At 36.6% G+C, this 16950-nt stretch overlaps 2 protein-coding genes across 2 annotated transcripts in view; both read left to right on the forward strand.

The window, feature by feature from the left end:
• LOC132269529 (tRNA ligase 1) overlaps positions 1 to 16950 on the forward strand; it is a 59581-nt gene that overhangs the window by 28017 nt on the left and 14614 nt on the right. The window contains exons 17-24 of the mRNA XM_059770763.1: positions 104 to 387; positions 1495 to 1602; positions 2531 to 2628; positions 4997 to 5057; positions 6162 to 6238; positions 6338 to 6409; positions 6494 to 6570; positions 8531 to 8611. Coding sequence (XP_059626746.1) covers positions 104 to 387; positions 1495 to 1602; positions 2531 to 2628; positions 4997 to 5057; positions 6162 to 6238; positions 6338 to 6409; positions 6494 to 6570; positions 8531 to 8611 — 858 coding nt within the window. The remainder of the gene's footprint in view (positions 1 to 103; positions 388 to 1494; positions 1603 to 2530; positions 2629 to 4996; positions 5058 to 6161; positions 6239 to 6337; positions 6410 to 6493; positions 6571 to 8530; positions 8612 to 16950) is intronic.
• LOC132269528 (uncharacterized) overlaps positions 16607 to 16950 on the forward strand; it is a 2939-nt gene continuing 2595 nt past the window's right edge. Inside the window, exon 1 of the mRNA XM_059770762.1 lies at positions 16607 to 16950. This exon is cut by the window's right edge and continues 1803 nt beyond it. The gene's annotated coding sequence lies outside the window, so the exon portion shown is untranslated.

Genomic DNA, 16950 nt, shown 5'->3' on the forward strand with positions numbered 1-16950 from the left:
TAATACTGCTTCGACTCTGTATCCTTATTGCATATTACTTGGTTTTACCTTTTTGAGATTATGGTTCGTTCAGCATATGAAATGCAATTTTTTCTGTGTTTAGGGCAGTGTACATACAAAGGAAGTACGGAAGCAAGCATCTATTATCATCCACATACCTTAGTGAAGCTGAGCCTTTTCTTGAACAGTATGCAAAACGCAGTCCAGAGAATCAGACTCTCATAGGATCTGCTGGAAACTTTGTGAGAGCTGAAGATTTCTTGGCCATAGTTGAGGGGGGGAGGGATGAAGAGGGCGACCTCGAGAGGGAGATAGCACCAATGATTCCCACTTCTTCAGTCAAGGACACCGTTCCAAAAGAGGAGGGCATGATAGTATTCTTTCCAGGTAAAATTTATGCCAATTGCCTGAATTGCCATTGATGTTGCTGTCATAAAATTTTAGTGGCATATTTTAATTGATTGATCTACTACTGCATTTAGTTTAATGGGTTTTGAACAACCGATATTGAATATTTGGATGTCTTATTTTCTTTTGTTCATTTTCAACAGATTGTTGAACTTCATACAATACTATTGCAGATAATTCTGGTTCAACTGAGTTAATATAGTCAAACTTCCCTTGAGTTGATTTAAATGACTTTTTTTTCCCCTGAAAAAAAAAAAAAACTATATTATTTAACGTAGAAATTATCTAAATTAAACTGTATTATGTTACCTTTGAGAATTGCAACTATAATATGGTCTAGAGATGAGATGTGGCCAGTGCCAAATGACTTCTTGAATTTTTTTTTTTTACCCTGTTGCCTAGATTGTTTAAAGATCACTTTTAGGATATTATTTTTTCATTCTTCAGAACCATTTGGCATGCTAAAGCCTTTGTGGAAGTTAAAAATTTAAGTTACACAATCGTGACAGATAAGGATAACCCTTTTTTGACATTGTCCTGCGTCATTTGTCATCTGATGCTTCTTCTTGAGATGGCATGGACTCACAGAGTTTTCCTGAATGCCTCCACCTTCTTGCTTTCAAAATGCTAGAGTTTTGGGGTTCCAGGAATGAATACTGCACAAGAGTGCCATAGACAGTTAATAATACATATTGAAGCATCTCTAAATATTATCTATTATTCCTCATGTTGATGCGCTCTGTCTTAGGTCTTTGCTCCAGATTTCGTTCTTGTACCTTTGTCCTTTTATCTTAACAAAATTCCATCTTTGGTCTTCGTACTCCTTTTAAAATGGAAGCTTTAATTCACATCTTACATTTTTTTAAAACTTTTTTTTGGGGGGGGGGGGGGGGGTGTGGGGTTTTAGATTTCAGCATGAAGTAGTTATTACTTTTATGCGTCGCCGGAATTATAGAATGTGAATTTCCTTGCAAATCATGTCAGGAACTTCTTTTGGTCACTCAATTTCTCTGCCATCTGACACTAAACCTTTTGTTCCTAGCTTTATGCATTCATCTTGATGTCTACTAAATTTGCCGCTTTCAGGAATTCCTGGTTGTGCTAAGTCTGCACTTTGCAAGGAAATATTAAGCGTCTCTGGAGGACTTGGAGATGATCGTCCAGTCCATAGTCTGATGGGTGATCTTATTAAAGGTATGAATTATTATTCGAAATTGTTGTGAAATGACGCCTCTTGAATGAGCACATGAAATTACTAAATCAAAGTGCTACATTGACTGTCAAAAAGGGGCTTGTTGGATTCAGGGCTGATCGAGTCAAGTTGTAAGATATTATGGTTGATGATATCAATGTGCAATTATTTATATGTATAATGTACAATATGTTTGATGGGGCATTGATTTCTTGACAATGAAATCCTCTTTTTGTGAATCTAATATTTGAATTCTAGTTATTGGCTGTATCACCTAGAGAGCAGATAACATACCAGCAGTTGATCAAACATGATCGGGGTTCGTGATGATTCTGTATATGGAATTCCTTCTTTTTTTACATGGCCAATTTTGAGAGCCAGTTGGACTAACACGGTTGCACAGTTATGTTGGGATAATTCTAAAAAAAGTAAGAATGAAAGGCTTGCATTAGAAGAATTCGGGCTTTTTGTTATTTTGAAATTTAAAATTTATTTAGTTGAAATTCTAAGAAAAATTGTGGAGTTTTCTCAAAAGATGTGATGAGTATTCCTGATAACTGAATGGAACATCTTGCAATTGTATAGATCACCTTCATTGAATCATTTTAGTGCATGTTGTAAATCAACATCAATAGCAATTGCAAATCTGTTAAATGTTAATGTGTTAAATTTATTAGTTTGACTGAAGGTACTAACATAAAATATTAACTAGGAAAAAATATATATATATATATATATAAAATATTGAAGAGAGAAGGATGGAGAGCCTTTTCTGCTGAGAATTAAAAATTACTATCTATTGGGAAAATTGAGGTTTAACTCCTTTTGGATAGTCTTGAAGTAATATATAGTTTCATTTTGATAGCTTGTCACAAGGCAAATATTGAACTTGGCAGTCGTTGAATAATTTTTGTTATTGCCAATTAACAGGAAGGTATTGGCAGAAAATTGCTGATGAACGCCGGAAAAAACCTTATTCTATAATGCTTGCTGACAAGAATGCACCAAATGAAGAAGTCTGGAGACAGGTGTGTTGTTTTTTCCTTTTCCTTTTCTATATTTTATTTGATTAACATAAAAGCATTCTGAATAAAATAAAAGATTGATAGAATGGGAACAAGGATTACTCTAGGTATTTTTGTTTCCATGGACACATGGAGGTGAGATTTTATCCTTATTTAATGCTGGCATTGGACCAACTGGCTTCTAAAATTAATTGGATGAGACTCGGCGGCTGATTGGGAGTTGAACAATGATACTTGAGACATAGCTGTGCTGTAATATTGTTTGTATGAAGGTTAAGTATCCCACATGACGTTAGGAATATGGAAAGTGTGTTTTGAGTCTTGACTGACATGATAACGTTGTTAATGTCCAAAAGCAAGGAAAGTACTCTGGCATGTACATGACTTCCTCAATCCTTGGATGATTAACTCCTCTTCCCCATCTCCATCACTATCACCTACTTCATGTATGTCTCAAAAATCTTGTATAGATTCAATTCAGAAACACAGTTTTTCAACAAATCTGGTGCTAGGAATTTCTCAATTTTTGGGTGGAAGGATTTTGGGTTCCTTAACGTGGTTGATTGGTGCTTGGCAAACCTTGTATTATGACCATGTTACAGTATCCTGCTTAACAATAACTGGTTATTTGCAGGCATATGGAAGAATTTCCTAGGTCAATTATTTAATACTCTTGGATTTTCAATGTTAGAAAAAGCCATGATAGGATGATGTGTCTCCTGCCATTCCAGATTGTTTGGGAGGTGAACAAAATACAGACGGCTCACGTTATTACATGCACAAAGCTGCTGCTCTTAGACTTGATCCTATGTTTTCACATTTGACAGCCTCGGGTTTTATTGCAGCACAAAGCAATGGTCCCTAATATTCTTAATTTGAACTGAAGAAAAATTTCTATGTCGACCAGCCATATGTATGGTCAGTGATATAAACTTGACAGTGATGGTTTATACATGCTGTTAGTCTTGTTGATCACGTAGATTGAACCCTTGGTTTTTATTTAGGATATAGAATATAGATAATATGTCATTCAGAGTACTATTCACTAGATCAAACTGAAGGTGACATAGACCTAATATATTAGGGGTCTAGGCTTTCATGCGAGAAAGGTTTTTGTTTTTGAATGATTTAGGTTTTGACGTTTAGGCTTGCTATGTGGCATTATTTTTGGACTTGTTCTTGGGAAAAAAAATAAATAAATGAAGGAGAGGCTATCTGGATTGGGTTTGGTTACTGGTGTGCAAAACCTGTTTCTATCCAATATCCCACATGCAAACATATGGAAGTTGGGCAGAAGAGTATGGAGATGTATAAATATTCATACACACTATTACATACATATATGTATATATAAAAACTCAACTCAACAAAACCTTTTTCCAATTACCTGGGGTCGGCTAAAATGAATCTTATTTTTCTATTCCGCTTTATCCAAAGTCATAGCCTCATAGCCTCAGTCAAAAAGCATGTTAATATAAAGTTGCTAACTCTACTCACATTAACTTTGGTTTTTCCCTTCCCTATTATTAGCCTCTATGTGGACTATGCCATTCTTCTTAACTAGAGCACTTAGTGATGTTTACACATGTCCAAACCATCTTGATAAGTTTTCTCTCAATTTATTTCCAATAGGTTTCTACTTCAACCATTTTATGAATGTGCTCATTTATAATTTTATTCTTTCTTGTCTCCCAACACATCCATCCTGCCTTGATTCTATTGATCAACATAATCTCCATTTTTTCCTTCATCATGAATAATTGAGCCTAAATAATGGAAATGTTCACTTTTCTGTATCTCTTGATCCTCAGTCCTCACTACCTTCCTGTTTACAATTTTTGATTTACTAAAATTACACTACATATATTCAGTTTTATTCCTACTTCTCTCCAAACCTCCAATTTGGAACATAGTCCTCTAGTTTCATCGGTTAAAACAATATCATCAGCAAATAACATGTGGCCAACATCATGTGTCCCTCTAGCAAACATGTTGGTCTAAGACATATACATTCATATGTACAGTTATTTTTAATCTACATGCATACATAAAATTGTGGTGTATTTGGGGGAGGTAACACTTGGTCAGGTGAACTGAAACACCAAAATTATTTCAGCATAGTGGAGGCATCATATCAAGAATTGGAGGATTGTGTAGAAGTTTCATGCCTTAACTAATCTCTAAAGGTTGAAGTTAAAAGTGAATTATATATATACTCATATATACACACACACACACACACATATATAGAGAGAGATAGAGCGTGAGAGTGAGAGAGTGCATGCGTGGTACCAAGATGTTAGTATTGAAACATATCTTCATTTTTCTCCGGTTTGCATTACAATGATTATTTTCTTTTCTTTTTTTACAGATTGAGGACATGTGCGGAAGAACCAAATCTTCTGCAGTTCCAGTTGTACCTGACTCTGAAGGTTACTATCTCTAGCTAGTTTTGAAGCTGTTTATTTTCTTTGTTTTCAGTTTTTCTACTATTACTGTGTTTCCGTAGAAAAATTTTTCTTGGCTTCATGTTGCTGTCAATTTCAACTTATCAAAAAAAAAATTTGTTACTGTCAATTTCGTTGTACAATTTTTACTGGCAGTATTGATTTTTCCTTGTAGACTATTGCCAAATGCTCTTTGTTTGGCATGGGGTTTAATGCTTTTCATGTTTGACTTTCTCTTTAGACTCATTAAGATGATTGTGGCAGAATTAAGTAGTCATCATTGGGCTCTTATATCATTCTTCTTACTTTCAGATGACTTGCATATGCATTTTTTTTTTTTTTTTTTTTAATCATTTGACAAATTTTCTAGTTTAGTATTTTCGATACATGCATACATGGTAGACTTGTACACATACATACGGGCACATATGCATACACGTGTATATTGTTAAGGTTTCAGGGCCATGCATGGAATTTGTTATGATGTCTATTTGTAACGCAGCTTTATAAGTGGAGCCATCTACTACTTATCAAAAAAAAAAAAAAAATGGTGGAGCCATCTACTAGGGTGGAGCATACTAGCTAGACTACACTGAGCTCCTCTTGAAGCACTATGCATGCATGGAATACATGTTTTTTGTGGTTTCGGTATTCTTAATGCCCATCTTCTTCACATGGTGCTTTGCATTTTGATACTAGATGGGATCTCTCTGGATCTGTAAATTGACATACAGGGGCATGCTTCTAATTGGTTGCCAGGTGTTTTGGGTTTTCAGATCTAGTTCTAAGTCTCAAGTTATAACGTGTCAGTATTTGGTACTCAGTTACCTCATGGAAGATCTATCACATTTTTCCTTTATTTCTATTAGGGAACTAAGAAATATGATGTCTTGAAATAATGTCTTCTAACTGTCGTAGAAGTTGATTTTCACACCTTGAATAGGTTAGGAAATGATAGCTATAGATATGTTGGTGTTCTAGTTATAGTTTGAACTGTTGATCTTTGTTTGTTTATCTCGTACATCTTTGCCAGATGATTAATTTGTTTCACCATTTATTTTTTTTCAATTTTCTTCTGTAAATTTGCAGGAACTGAAACAAATCCATTTTCTCTTGATGCATTAGCGGTCTTCATACATCGCGTGCTTCACCGAGTTAATCATCCGGTACTTGTTCCTTCTTTCTATTTTTATTTGTGATTTTGGATACACTAATATTGAATACCATATTCTTGATTCTTCCTTTTCCATGCATAAATTTTGAAGGGCAATCTTGACAAGGCCTCTCCTAATGCTGGTTATGTGTTGCTAATGTTTTATCACCTTTACGAGGGAAAGGTATAACATCTTATGTAGCTATTAGCACAATGGAAATGTTTCTCGTTAACCATTTTATTAAACTCTTTTGCTTGCATTTCTCAGCGTCGCAAAGACTTTGAGAGTGAGCTAATTGAACGTTTTGGCTCAATTGTGAAGATGCCTTTATTGAAGCCTGATAGGTCAGAAAGTTCCATACTATGATACTTGAATTCTATCAAAATTATCATATTCCAAAATTTTAGTTCATTGCTATGCTATTAAATGATGGAAATTATTGTTTGTAAAAGGGTTGTATGGGTTTGTGTAGTTACTTCTAAGTAGTAACACAATAACACCTGCAGCACCATATCCCAGTAGTTCATGTTGGTACTACTGTATAAAAACTCCACTGTTCATTTCTGAAGGCTTGATATTCACCAGCCACCGACCCCCGTTTGTATAATTGATACTAATTATCGAAAATAGTTACTTTGAGTGGTGCTTTGGCCTTGAATTTTTATTATTACCTAATCATTTTTTATAGCACCACTAAATTTACATACCTTGCTAATTTTTTTTGCTGAAGTTTACTTAGAGCTATCCAATAGCACTATGTCATCTGCAAATAACATGGACCGGCCTTGCAAGTTTTTGTTATTTCATCTAATATTACCATAAATAAATATGGACTTAGCGCCCGACCTTGGTGTAATCATACTTCTATTGGAAAATCATTCATCTCTTCACATATAGTACGAACTCTAGTCTTAGTATCCTTATACATATCCTGAGTAAGTTCTATATATTATTCCGGAATATGTTTTCTTTGTAGGGCCCACCAAATCATATCTCTAAGAACTCTATCATATGCCTTCTCTTGGTCTATAAAAATCATGTGTAGATCTTTTTGCTTACTTCCACACTCCTCTGCTAACTGCCTTAATAGATATATGGCCTTTGTAGTGGATCTCCATGGCATAAATCCAAATTGATTTTTGGCTTATGGGATTATGCTCGATCGTACTAAAGCGTACCAAAGTTGGAGGATTGATTGGCCTTTCTGATCGACTGTAAGGAATATATAATTTTTGGAGAACTGAAAATTACAAGGAAGCTTTGGTACGTTCACCAGTGTTCATGTCTCGATCTAGGTGAACAAATTAGTTTGGTACGTAAGGAAAATTACAGCTGTCTAATTACATGATCACCAGTGTTCATGTCTCGAGCTCATAAAGAATTGCCCATTTAGATGACAATCCAAAGTTGCATCCTTAGCTCATAATTAATGAGCTAGAGTGTAGAGCGTCTGGTGAGTCGAGCTCAAGGAGAGCTGAGCAGCTTAGATTGATCTTTAGCCCCGGAGTGTCCTTACATTAAGTTTTGAAGCACGGAATATTTAAGTTTCACTACTGATTTACCCTTAATTGCATGCTAGATCTAGGTGAACAAATTAGTTTGTCAACACTCACCAGTTGGCATATTTGACTTGAGTTTTTCATAAAGTATGAGCCACAGTGGTATTTGTACTATAAGTTTGGGAGGGAGGGGGGGATGGTTTGTTTAACAAAATTGATTGGAGTGATGTGGGAAGATGTTATGTCCTTGGATTTAATTGAAAATTTTGCCTTCTGAGGAGTGGATGGCAAAAAAGGATCATTGCAGCCTACCCCAAAGCCTTGGACCACTTTGATAAGGAAAAAAGGAAAAAAATAAAAATAATTGAAGAAGAAGAGAAAGGAAATATTGTTGAATTTGGCTTGTAGATTTTAGCTAGTACCGTGTCTCTCGTATTTGCTCAAACAGCTTCACTAAGGCCACTGTTTGTATGGTTCACCACACTGTTATTTTTGGCCACTGTATAAACCAATGATTAAACATGCGTCTTTTGGTGTTGGCAAACACATTCTGGAATCATTCATGTTTATTGTTTTGTACGCTTTAGTCCTCTTAACTTTAAGTTTATTTCCTTGTGTGATTCAGAGTCTTTAAATATATCTTGAATTATTTATCTTTATTTTTTCATTTTTTTTTTAGTTACCGGTATTTCTTGTCTTAAAGGGCAAACACAATTGAAGGCCATATTTTTATTACCTAACCTCTTTTCTCTTTGTGACTGACTAATAGTGTCGTTTTGTTACTGTTTTTTTTCTGCATATGCAGGAGTCCTCTACCTGATTCTGTGAAGTCTATTTTGGAGGAGGGAATGAATCTATACAAGCTTCACACTAGCAGGCATGGAAGGTGAGTAATAGTTTTTTGCTAGCATATGACATTTACAGCTTATGTGAGCTTTTTGTCATTCGCTGGGTAGTATTTCCTTTCTAATAATGAGACAAGAGGCCTTTGGGAAGAGTCGTTATTCTTTAACTTTGCTTTACATATCCTTCAATTTGTTTTCAGATTGAGATGCAATTCATCTTATTTCTTCAATATGTGTCAAGTCTAGGCAGGCCTATTCCAGCTCGAGTCTTTGTGAATTATGCAAGGTCTTGTTGAACTTATGCCTCATGTATTTGCTTTGTGTCGCGAGGCATACAAAAGTGCATTTTTTCATACTTCGAACTCTTGAAGCATGCACTATCATCTGGAAGCATGGACACGCCTAAAAGGGCAAAGAATCTGTGTCGGACACGGACACGCCCCAACACGTGTCGGGCATGCTAAAATACACTTCCGAATATTTTATATTTTTTCAAATATCCGGACACGCCACACTTCCGACACACCATGGATACGTGTCCGACATGCGTGTCCCACTCTTTGGGGATTTTTAAGAAAGTTTTAGAAACAATGTTGAGTTGAAGTGTAAATATTAGGAGTTTAATTACTTAAAAACTACTTGTTTCATAAAACAATTTTATATTCAAACAATTAGATATTTATTCTTATATTTTAGTTCAAAGATTCGACCTCTTTTCTCTCTATCTCTCTCTCCTCTTTCTCCTCTTTTCTCTCTTTTTCTTCGTCCTCCTCTTTTCTTTCTTCTTGTTCTTCACAAACCCTAAATACTTCCTTTTTTCCTTTCACAATAAATTTCTTTTTGTCTCTTTTTCCTCTATTCGTCATTAACTTTTTTCTCTTTTATGGATTCTTACCTTTATTTTTAACCAAGGCCTAATTCTTTTTCTAACAAAATCCTAATTCTCTTTGTCTAATTTTTTTTTTGTTCTCTCTCTCTCTCTCTCTCTCTCTCTCTCTCTCTTTCTTAGCACTCTCTGTCATTCTTTCCTTTTTCCAGCAAAACACATATTTTTTTTTTCATTATGAGATTGTAAAAAATAATATTACTCCTAATTTCTTAAAGTACATCATCATATATATAGAAACTAATTTTTTAGGATTTGCCGTGTCCCCGCCGTGTCCGTATCCTAATTTTTTAGGATTTGCCGTGTCGCTGTATCCGTGTCGCCGTATCCGTGTCGTGTCCCATATCCATTTCCGTGCTTCTTAGACTATCATTTTCCCCTCGTATTCCAAAAAAGAGGGGCCAGCTACTTGAATTCTCTTTTTCTGCTTTATTCTATTAGAAACCATGGTTTCTCTGATATTTAATTTTTCTAAATCATTTCTAATTAATTCATCCCAAGTTAGTTTTGGTCGGCCTCGTGTCTTCTACCTTCTATGCATAGTACTAATCTTTCTTTTTGGTGCATCGGCGAGTTGACTTGTATATCTTAATACTACCTAAGCCTGTTTTTTCATATTTTGTTACTAATAGATGCTATTCATAATATCTCCCTCACATTTTAATTAGTAAACTTATCTATTTTAGTCACCTCTTTCATCCATCTCAACACTATCACTCTAGCTATATGAATGTGTTGTTCTTATTTATTTTTTTAAAGCCCTTCACTCTACCTTGTATAAGATAGCTAGCCTAATAACTATTCCATAAGAATTTTCCTTTTAAATTATTTAGTATTTTTATCACATGGGATACCACTGGTGTGTCTCCATCTACTACGTAGGAAGTAGGGATATAGATGCGTGACACGAGCTTGACACAACGATATGGCAGAGATATGCAAAAAATAATAATATAATATATTATATATATAAATCAAATTTTCTAATTTTATCGACATTATCATTAATGAATTTATTAATTTGGTCCTAAGAGCTAGATGTTTGTTGTTTGTTGTTTTTTAAAATTTTATATTAATTTTCTAATTAACCCATAATACAACAACAACCAAGCCCTTTCCTAATCTAGTTAACGCACAATTTATTTTAAAATTTCATTGGAATCACATTTTTCTAAGAAAAATAATTATACCGTATCGTGTCCTGAAAGCGTGCCAAACGTGTTCCTGTTATGTCCATGTCGTAATCCAGCCGCTTCCAACCAGAAAAATAAAATTCAGATTCCAGGTCTGGGTTGTGTCCTATGCATGACCGCATGTCCAAGTGTCGGACACTTCCACGACACCCATAGGAGAACTGCCTGTGCTTCCTAGTTCTCCATTTTGTCTATCACACTCCAATCCTGCAAGTAACATCATTTTTCTTCCCGTCTTTTTTATTGATCCCAAGTATCGAAAGCAATTATTTTTGAGTAATTCTTTGGTCTTCAATTGTTGTTGTTGTGGTGGTATCTCTTTCCGAGAATCTGTTTTTCTTCCTATTTCTTAATTCTTTTGTTTAATTTGTTGCTAAGACTTCCTTACAAGTTTCGAATAACACTATGTTATCAACATCATTTACCATAGAATGTCTTCTTGTGTATCTTTGTAAGTTCATTTAAGACTATTTTAAATGGGTATAGTTTAAGAACTGATACTTAGTGTAATCCCATTTTATCGGAAAAAACTAGTAGTTTTTCCACATCTGATACAAACAGTCTGTGTTTTGTTATACATATCCTTAATAATCTTTGTAAGTTTTAAAGGGACAGGTTTTTTTTGGAAGGCACACCAATTTATACTTCTCTGAGTCTGGAAACTATGTGCACATCTTTTTATTTGTTTCCACAATCTTTTATTAGTTGTCTAATTAAATAAATGGCCTCCATAGTATATCTCTCGTGCATAAATTTTAAATTGATTTTTAGACACTATGGATTCATTCCTTAGTCTTTTTTCTACATTGTTATGATGATGCATACATTGTACGTCATATTAATTTTGCAATTTTTTTAGGGGTTCTTTTAATTGACCAAACATTCTCTTTTGTGATTTAATTATATTAACAATGATATAATTGAACGTTAACCAAGGGCCTTTTGTTATGATCAACCTTGTTTCTTGATTGAACCACTAATATGTTACTTTTATGTACAATCTTCTTGAATTAAGATTACCGATAGAGCGTCAATCATATCCTTTGGTTAACTTTGGTAGTATGCTTTATCTCTAAATAAGCTTTCTGTATCATTAAATAATGCTTCATGAGGTTTATGCCTCAACTTTTGAGGGCAAAACTCTTAGGTGTTTGCAAGCAGGTGAGATCTTACATTGAAATTTGGAACCGCATATTAAATGAAACGTATAGAAATTTTCAAAAATGTACTACTTCTCAGCAATGCCCTATCACAACCTTTTTGGGTTAGGCCAACAGAAACTCTTCTTCTCACTGCCCTTCCTCTTATCATTGGCCCACATTAATTCATATGCGTAGGGAAAGAAATGTGCTAAAATTTGGTTTTGTTAGCCCATTAACAACCCTGCTCCCATGCTATAGAATAGATGAAAACTCTACATTATGGAAACTGCCCTGTTGATTTCTTTTGGAACACTTGGGAGGAAAATTGTCAAAGAATCCTACATTCATAATGCATATTGGACAAAGACTGTGTTAAGACATACACAGTTACAACTTTTTTTTTTTTTTTTTGATAAGTAATAATAACATAAAAAGGCGTTCAAAAGGGGAACGCGTCCCTTAAAGCAGAAGTGGAACCTGGGCTAAGGCCCCAAAGAATCCAAAAAAAATAATTAAATCATCAGAAGAGGAGCAAGAGCTCCTCTTCACGTAATTAAAAAGAGAACGAAGAATGTGAAGTTTCAACATTGCCGTAGATGACTCTTTCCCCTCGAACATTCTACTATTTCTCTCCTTCCAGATGCACCACCATAGACAATGTGGGACAATTCTCCAGAAATCGTGTACATCCCGTCTCACACGATATCCTCTCCAAACATGAATCAAGTCCTTAGTAGATCGTGGCATTACCCAACGTATGCCGAAGAACCCAAGAATAAAATTCCAACAGTCATTCGTCACAGGGCAATGTATTAGGAGATGATCAATTGACTCCCCATCTTTCTTGCATAGACAACACCGATTAACAATACAATTGCCCCTTTTCCTCAAGTTATCAATTGTCAGAATCTTTCCCCAAACAGCGGTCCAGACAAATAAAGCCACCCTAGTTGGAGCCATGGATCGCCAAATAGTCTTTCATAGGAAGTCACGATTATGAAAATTAGACAGATATACGAACAAGGATCTCACTTTGAAACGACCGTGGGAAGATGGAACCCAAATCAAATCATCATGATCTCTGCCAACACCCTCCTGCCGATATAAAAGATCTAGAAAAACACATACCTCATCCAACTCCCAATCCTGAAAAGAACGCCGAAAGTGCACATTCCACGTAATCCCATTGCTATCAAGCCGATAACAGTCAGCTACGTAGGCGTGTTTATCAGTTGCAATACTGTATAATATAGGAAAAGTACGAGATAATGGCTGATCACTGCACCAAAGATCTTCCCAAAAACGAACGCGACGTCCATCACGGACTTTGAATCTGATATAAGCAGAAAAAGCATCCCATCCTTTCCGAATAGACTTCCACATCCCTACACCTCCCGCAAAGAAAACCAGACGTGTGGACCAGCCGCCAACCTATTCCCCAAAGAGACTAACTTGCGCCAAGGACGATGTCTTTCCCAACTATATCTCCATAACCATTTGCCTAGGAGAGCTTGATTGAAAGGAACTAATCGTCTTATGCCAAGACCACCCAATTTCATAGGCTTGCAAACTTGCTCCCATTTGACAAGGTGAATGCTTGAACTCATCACCCCTTCCTCCCCATAGGAAATCCCTTTGAATTTTTTCAATCCTATCCACAACGGAGCAAGGGATTTGGAACATATAAGGCTGTAAATAAGCCGAGCCGAGCTGAGTAATGGTGTGCTCGAGCTCGGCTCGGTCAACATAATAAGCTGTTCAAGCTCGGTTCGAGTTCGAATCGAGCCTAGAAAATTTAGTTCGAACTCGGCTCGGCTCTGTTTGATGAGCTTCGAGCCGAGAGCTCGTTTATTTTCTTTTATTATTATTATTATTTTTTTTTGGTACTTCGCATCTAAGATCTGTTGTTCTAACAGATCTGGAACAAAAAATCTGTTTTTCTAAGATCTATTTTTTGTACCATACAAAAAATCTGTTGTTCTAAGATCTGGAACAAAAAATCTGTTGCTCTAAAATTTGTGTACTTCGCATCGAGCTGAGCAAAATCGCATTTAAGATCTGTTTTTGGTACTTCGCATCTAAGATATGTTGTTCTAACAGATCTGGAACAAATAATTAAAAAAAATTCGCATCTAAGATCTGTTAGAACAACAAAAAATATAAAAAAGTATGAGAGAAATGGATTTGCAGTAATAAATCCCAAAATTTATACTAAAAATCAGTTTGTATATATATATATATATATATATACATGTACCAGTTTACATGAGAGACGAGATGGGTATTGTTGGTGTCCCAATGGTGTGTATGTGTTTGATGAGTTTGTTGCTGCTGTGTTACCTTCAGGGAAAAAAAAAAAAAAAAGTTTACATGAGAGAGACCAGATTGAGGCGAGACTTAAAAAGGTTTATATACAAAGACAAGAAAGGCCTATTTGCATAATAACCAAAAATTCTATATATAATTACAATCTGACCCCAACTTTTGTATATATTATAGTTGGATATGTGTGTGTGTGTGTGTATATATATATATATATAATCGAGTATGTTCGTGAACGCATTATCGAGCCCGGTTTGTGAACGGTTCATGAACAAACTAGTCGAGCCTACTGATGTTCAAGCTCGGCTCGTTTATAAATCGAGCCTCATAATTTGGCTCGAGCTCGGTTCACTTATTCACGAGCCGAGCTCGAGCTGAGTAATTAACGAGCCGAGCCCGAGCAGTTCGCGAACGGCTCGGTTCGTTTGCAGCCCTAGGAACATAGAAAGAAAATAAGTGGGGAGGCTCGATAATGCACTCTTAAGAAGAGTAACTTTACCCCCCTTGGACAAGTATTGCTTCTTCCATCCTGCCAATCTCTTTGCATACCTGTCAATCACTGAATCCCAACTCCCCACTATCCTTGAAGAGACCCCTAGGGGCAAACCCAAATAAGGAATAGGGAAAGAAATCACCCTGCATCCAAGAACTGCGGCTAAAGAGGGGATATCCTGAACATTCCCTACCGGGACAAGCACACTCTTAGCCACATTGACCTTTAGCCCGAAAATCGCATGAAAACAAGCCATGATGCACCTCAAATATCGAAGCTGAGACACATCAGCATCACAGAAAACCAGGGTATCGTCTCCAAGAAGTAAATGAGAGATCTCCATCTGATGGACTGAATCTCTACCCACCTTGAATCCCTTAATAAAACCAGGGTCCTTTACCCTACGCATGAGTCTGCTTAAACCCTCCATAACAACAAGAAAAAGGAAAGATGACAAAGGATCACCTTGTCTTATACCCCGAGTGCAACCAAAGAAACCAGCGGGAGAACCATTCACAAGAATTGAAAACTTGACAGACGAAAGACAAGTCTCAATCCACTTCCTCCATTTACTTCCAAACCCCCTTCTTTGTAACAAATAAAGTAGGAAATTCCAATTCACATGATCATATGCTTTCTCAATATCAAGTTTGCATAAAACTCCAGGAATACAACTCCGCAACTTGGAATCCACACATTCGCCTACAATAAGAATTGAATCAAGAATTTGCCGTTCTCCAACAAAAGCGTTCTGGGAGTTTAAAATAATCCCATCCATTACTTCCCTCATCCTTAGAGCAAGCACCTTAGCATTAAGTTTGTAAATACAGCCTACCAAACTAATTGGACAGAAATCCTTTATGTCAGAAGCGCCTCCCTTCTTAGGGATAAGGGCAATAAATGAAGCATTAAGCGACTTCTCAAAGACGCCAATAGAATGAAACTCCTGAAAAGTACCTATTACCTCATTTCTTACTACCGCCCAACTTTCCATTAGAAAACGCATAGTAATACCGTCAGGCCCCGGAGCTTTGTCTCCATTACAACTTGATAAAGCCTTTAGAACTTCTTTTTTAGTAAAAGGATTCCCAATCCTATCTCTATCCAGCTCAGAAATAGCCTCAAAATGAGACTATCAAGTTTGGAAACTATTGGCTCAGTGTAAAGCTTCTGATAAAAAGAAGCAATCCCATTGCGCACCTTTTCTTCCCTCCACAACTCCTCATCTTCCACCCGAATTGTTCCTATATGATTACTCCTCCTATGAGCATTAGCTAATCTGTGGAAGAATTTTGTGTTCCGATCTCCTTCTTTTAGCCAAAGAGCCCGAGATTTTTGTCGCCACGAAATCTCCTCCATACTAGTAATCTCAGCAAGAATAGCCTGACAGGAAGCTCTCCTAGAACGTAAAGACTCCACATCCCCTCCCGTCTCCTCAAGACGATCAATCTCGGAGAAATCAGCAAGGACTCTGTTCTTCCTCCATTCCAGATTCCCAAAAACATCCTTGTTCCACTGCTTAAGAGCAAATTTGAGAGCTCTTAACTTCTTTGTTATCGTGAAACTGGGCGAACCTGAAACAATAACTCCTTCCCACCAAGATCTGACTTTCCCTTGGAAATCCTCCGCTCGCAGCCACATATTCTCAAATCTAAACGGGGTTCTTCGAGAACACAAACCCCCACAATCCAAGACCAAAGGAACATGATCAGAAGTAACCCTTGCTAACACCGCCTGAACGACATCCAGGAACTTCTCTTCCCATTCCCCATAAATTAAGAATCTGTCCAATCTTGAAAGAGTGATTGGATCCCTACCATTTGACCAAGTATAGGCTGCACCTTCCATTAGTAAGTCAATAAGAAAATGCTTATCAATAAAATCAGAAAATTGATCCATTTCGAAGGACCTTCTTCCCCCTGTAGACCTCTCTGACGGGTGCCTGACAGAGTTGAAATCCCCTCCCAAGCACCAAGGGAGAAACCACAATTCTTGGGCATGGCTAAGTTCATCCCAGAAAATAGGTCGCTCATCATCAACAACCGGTCCATGGACTCCAGTATAAACCCATCTGAAATTGTCCTCTTTCATCTTAAACACACGAGACACAGAAAATCCCCCCATTCATACGTCCGTTCTGGATAACCATCTGCTATCCCACATGACTAAGATCCCGCCCGAAGTACCTATAGCATTCAAGGCCTCCTATTCCACAAGCCGTCCTCCCCATAAACTCCTAACCACCCCGTCAGGAATGGCTGCCAGCTTGGTTTCTTGTAAACAAACAACTTGGGCACCCCACTTCCTTAAAACCCTCCTCTTGTTTAGATCATTGAGACCACGA

Source organism: Cornus florida, unplaced genomic scaffold (genome assembly GCF_030987335.1).
Source record: "Cornus florida cultivar Cherokee Brave unplaced genomic scaffold, ASM3098733v1 CherokeeBrave_3.0.0_Hap2_Chr08, whole genome shotgun sequence".
NCBI lineage: Eukaryota > Viridiplantae > Streptophyta > Magnoliopsida > Cornales > Cornaceae > Cornus > Cornus florida.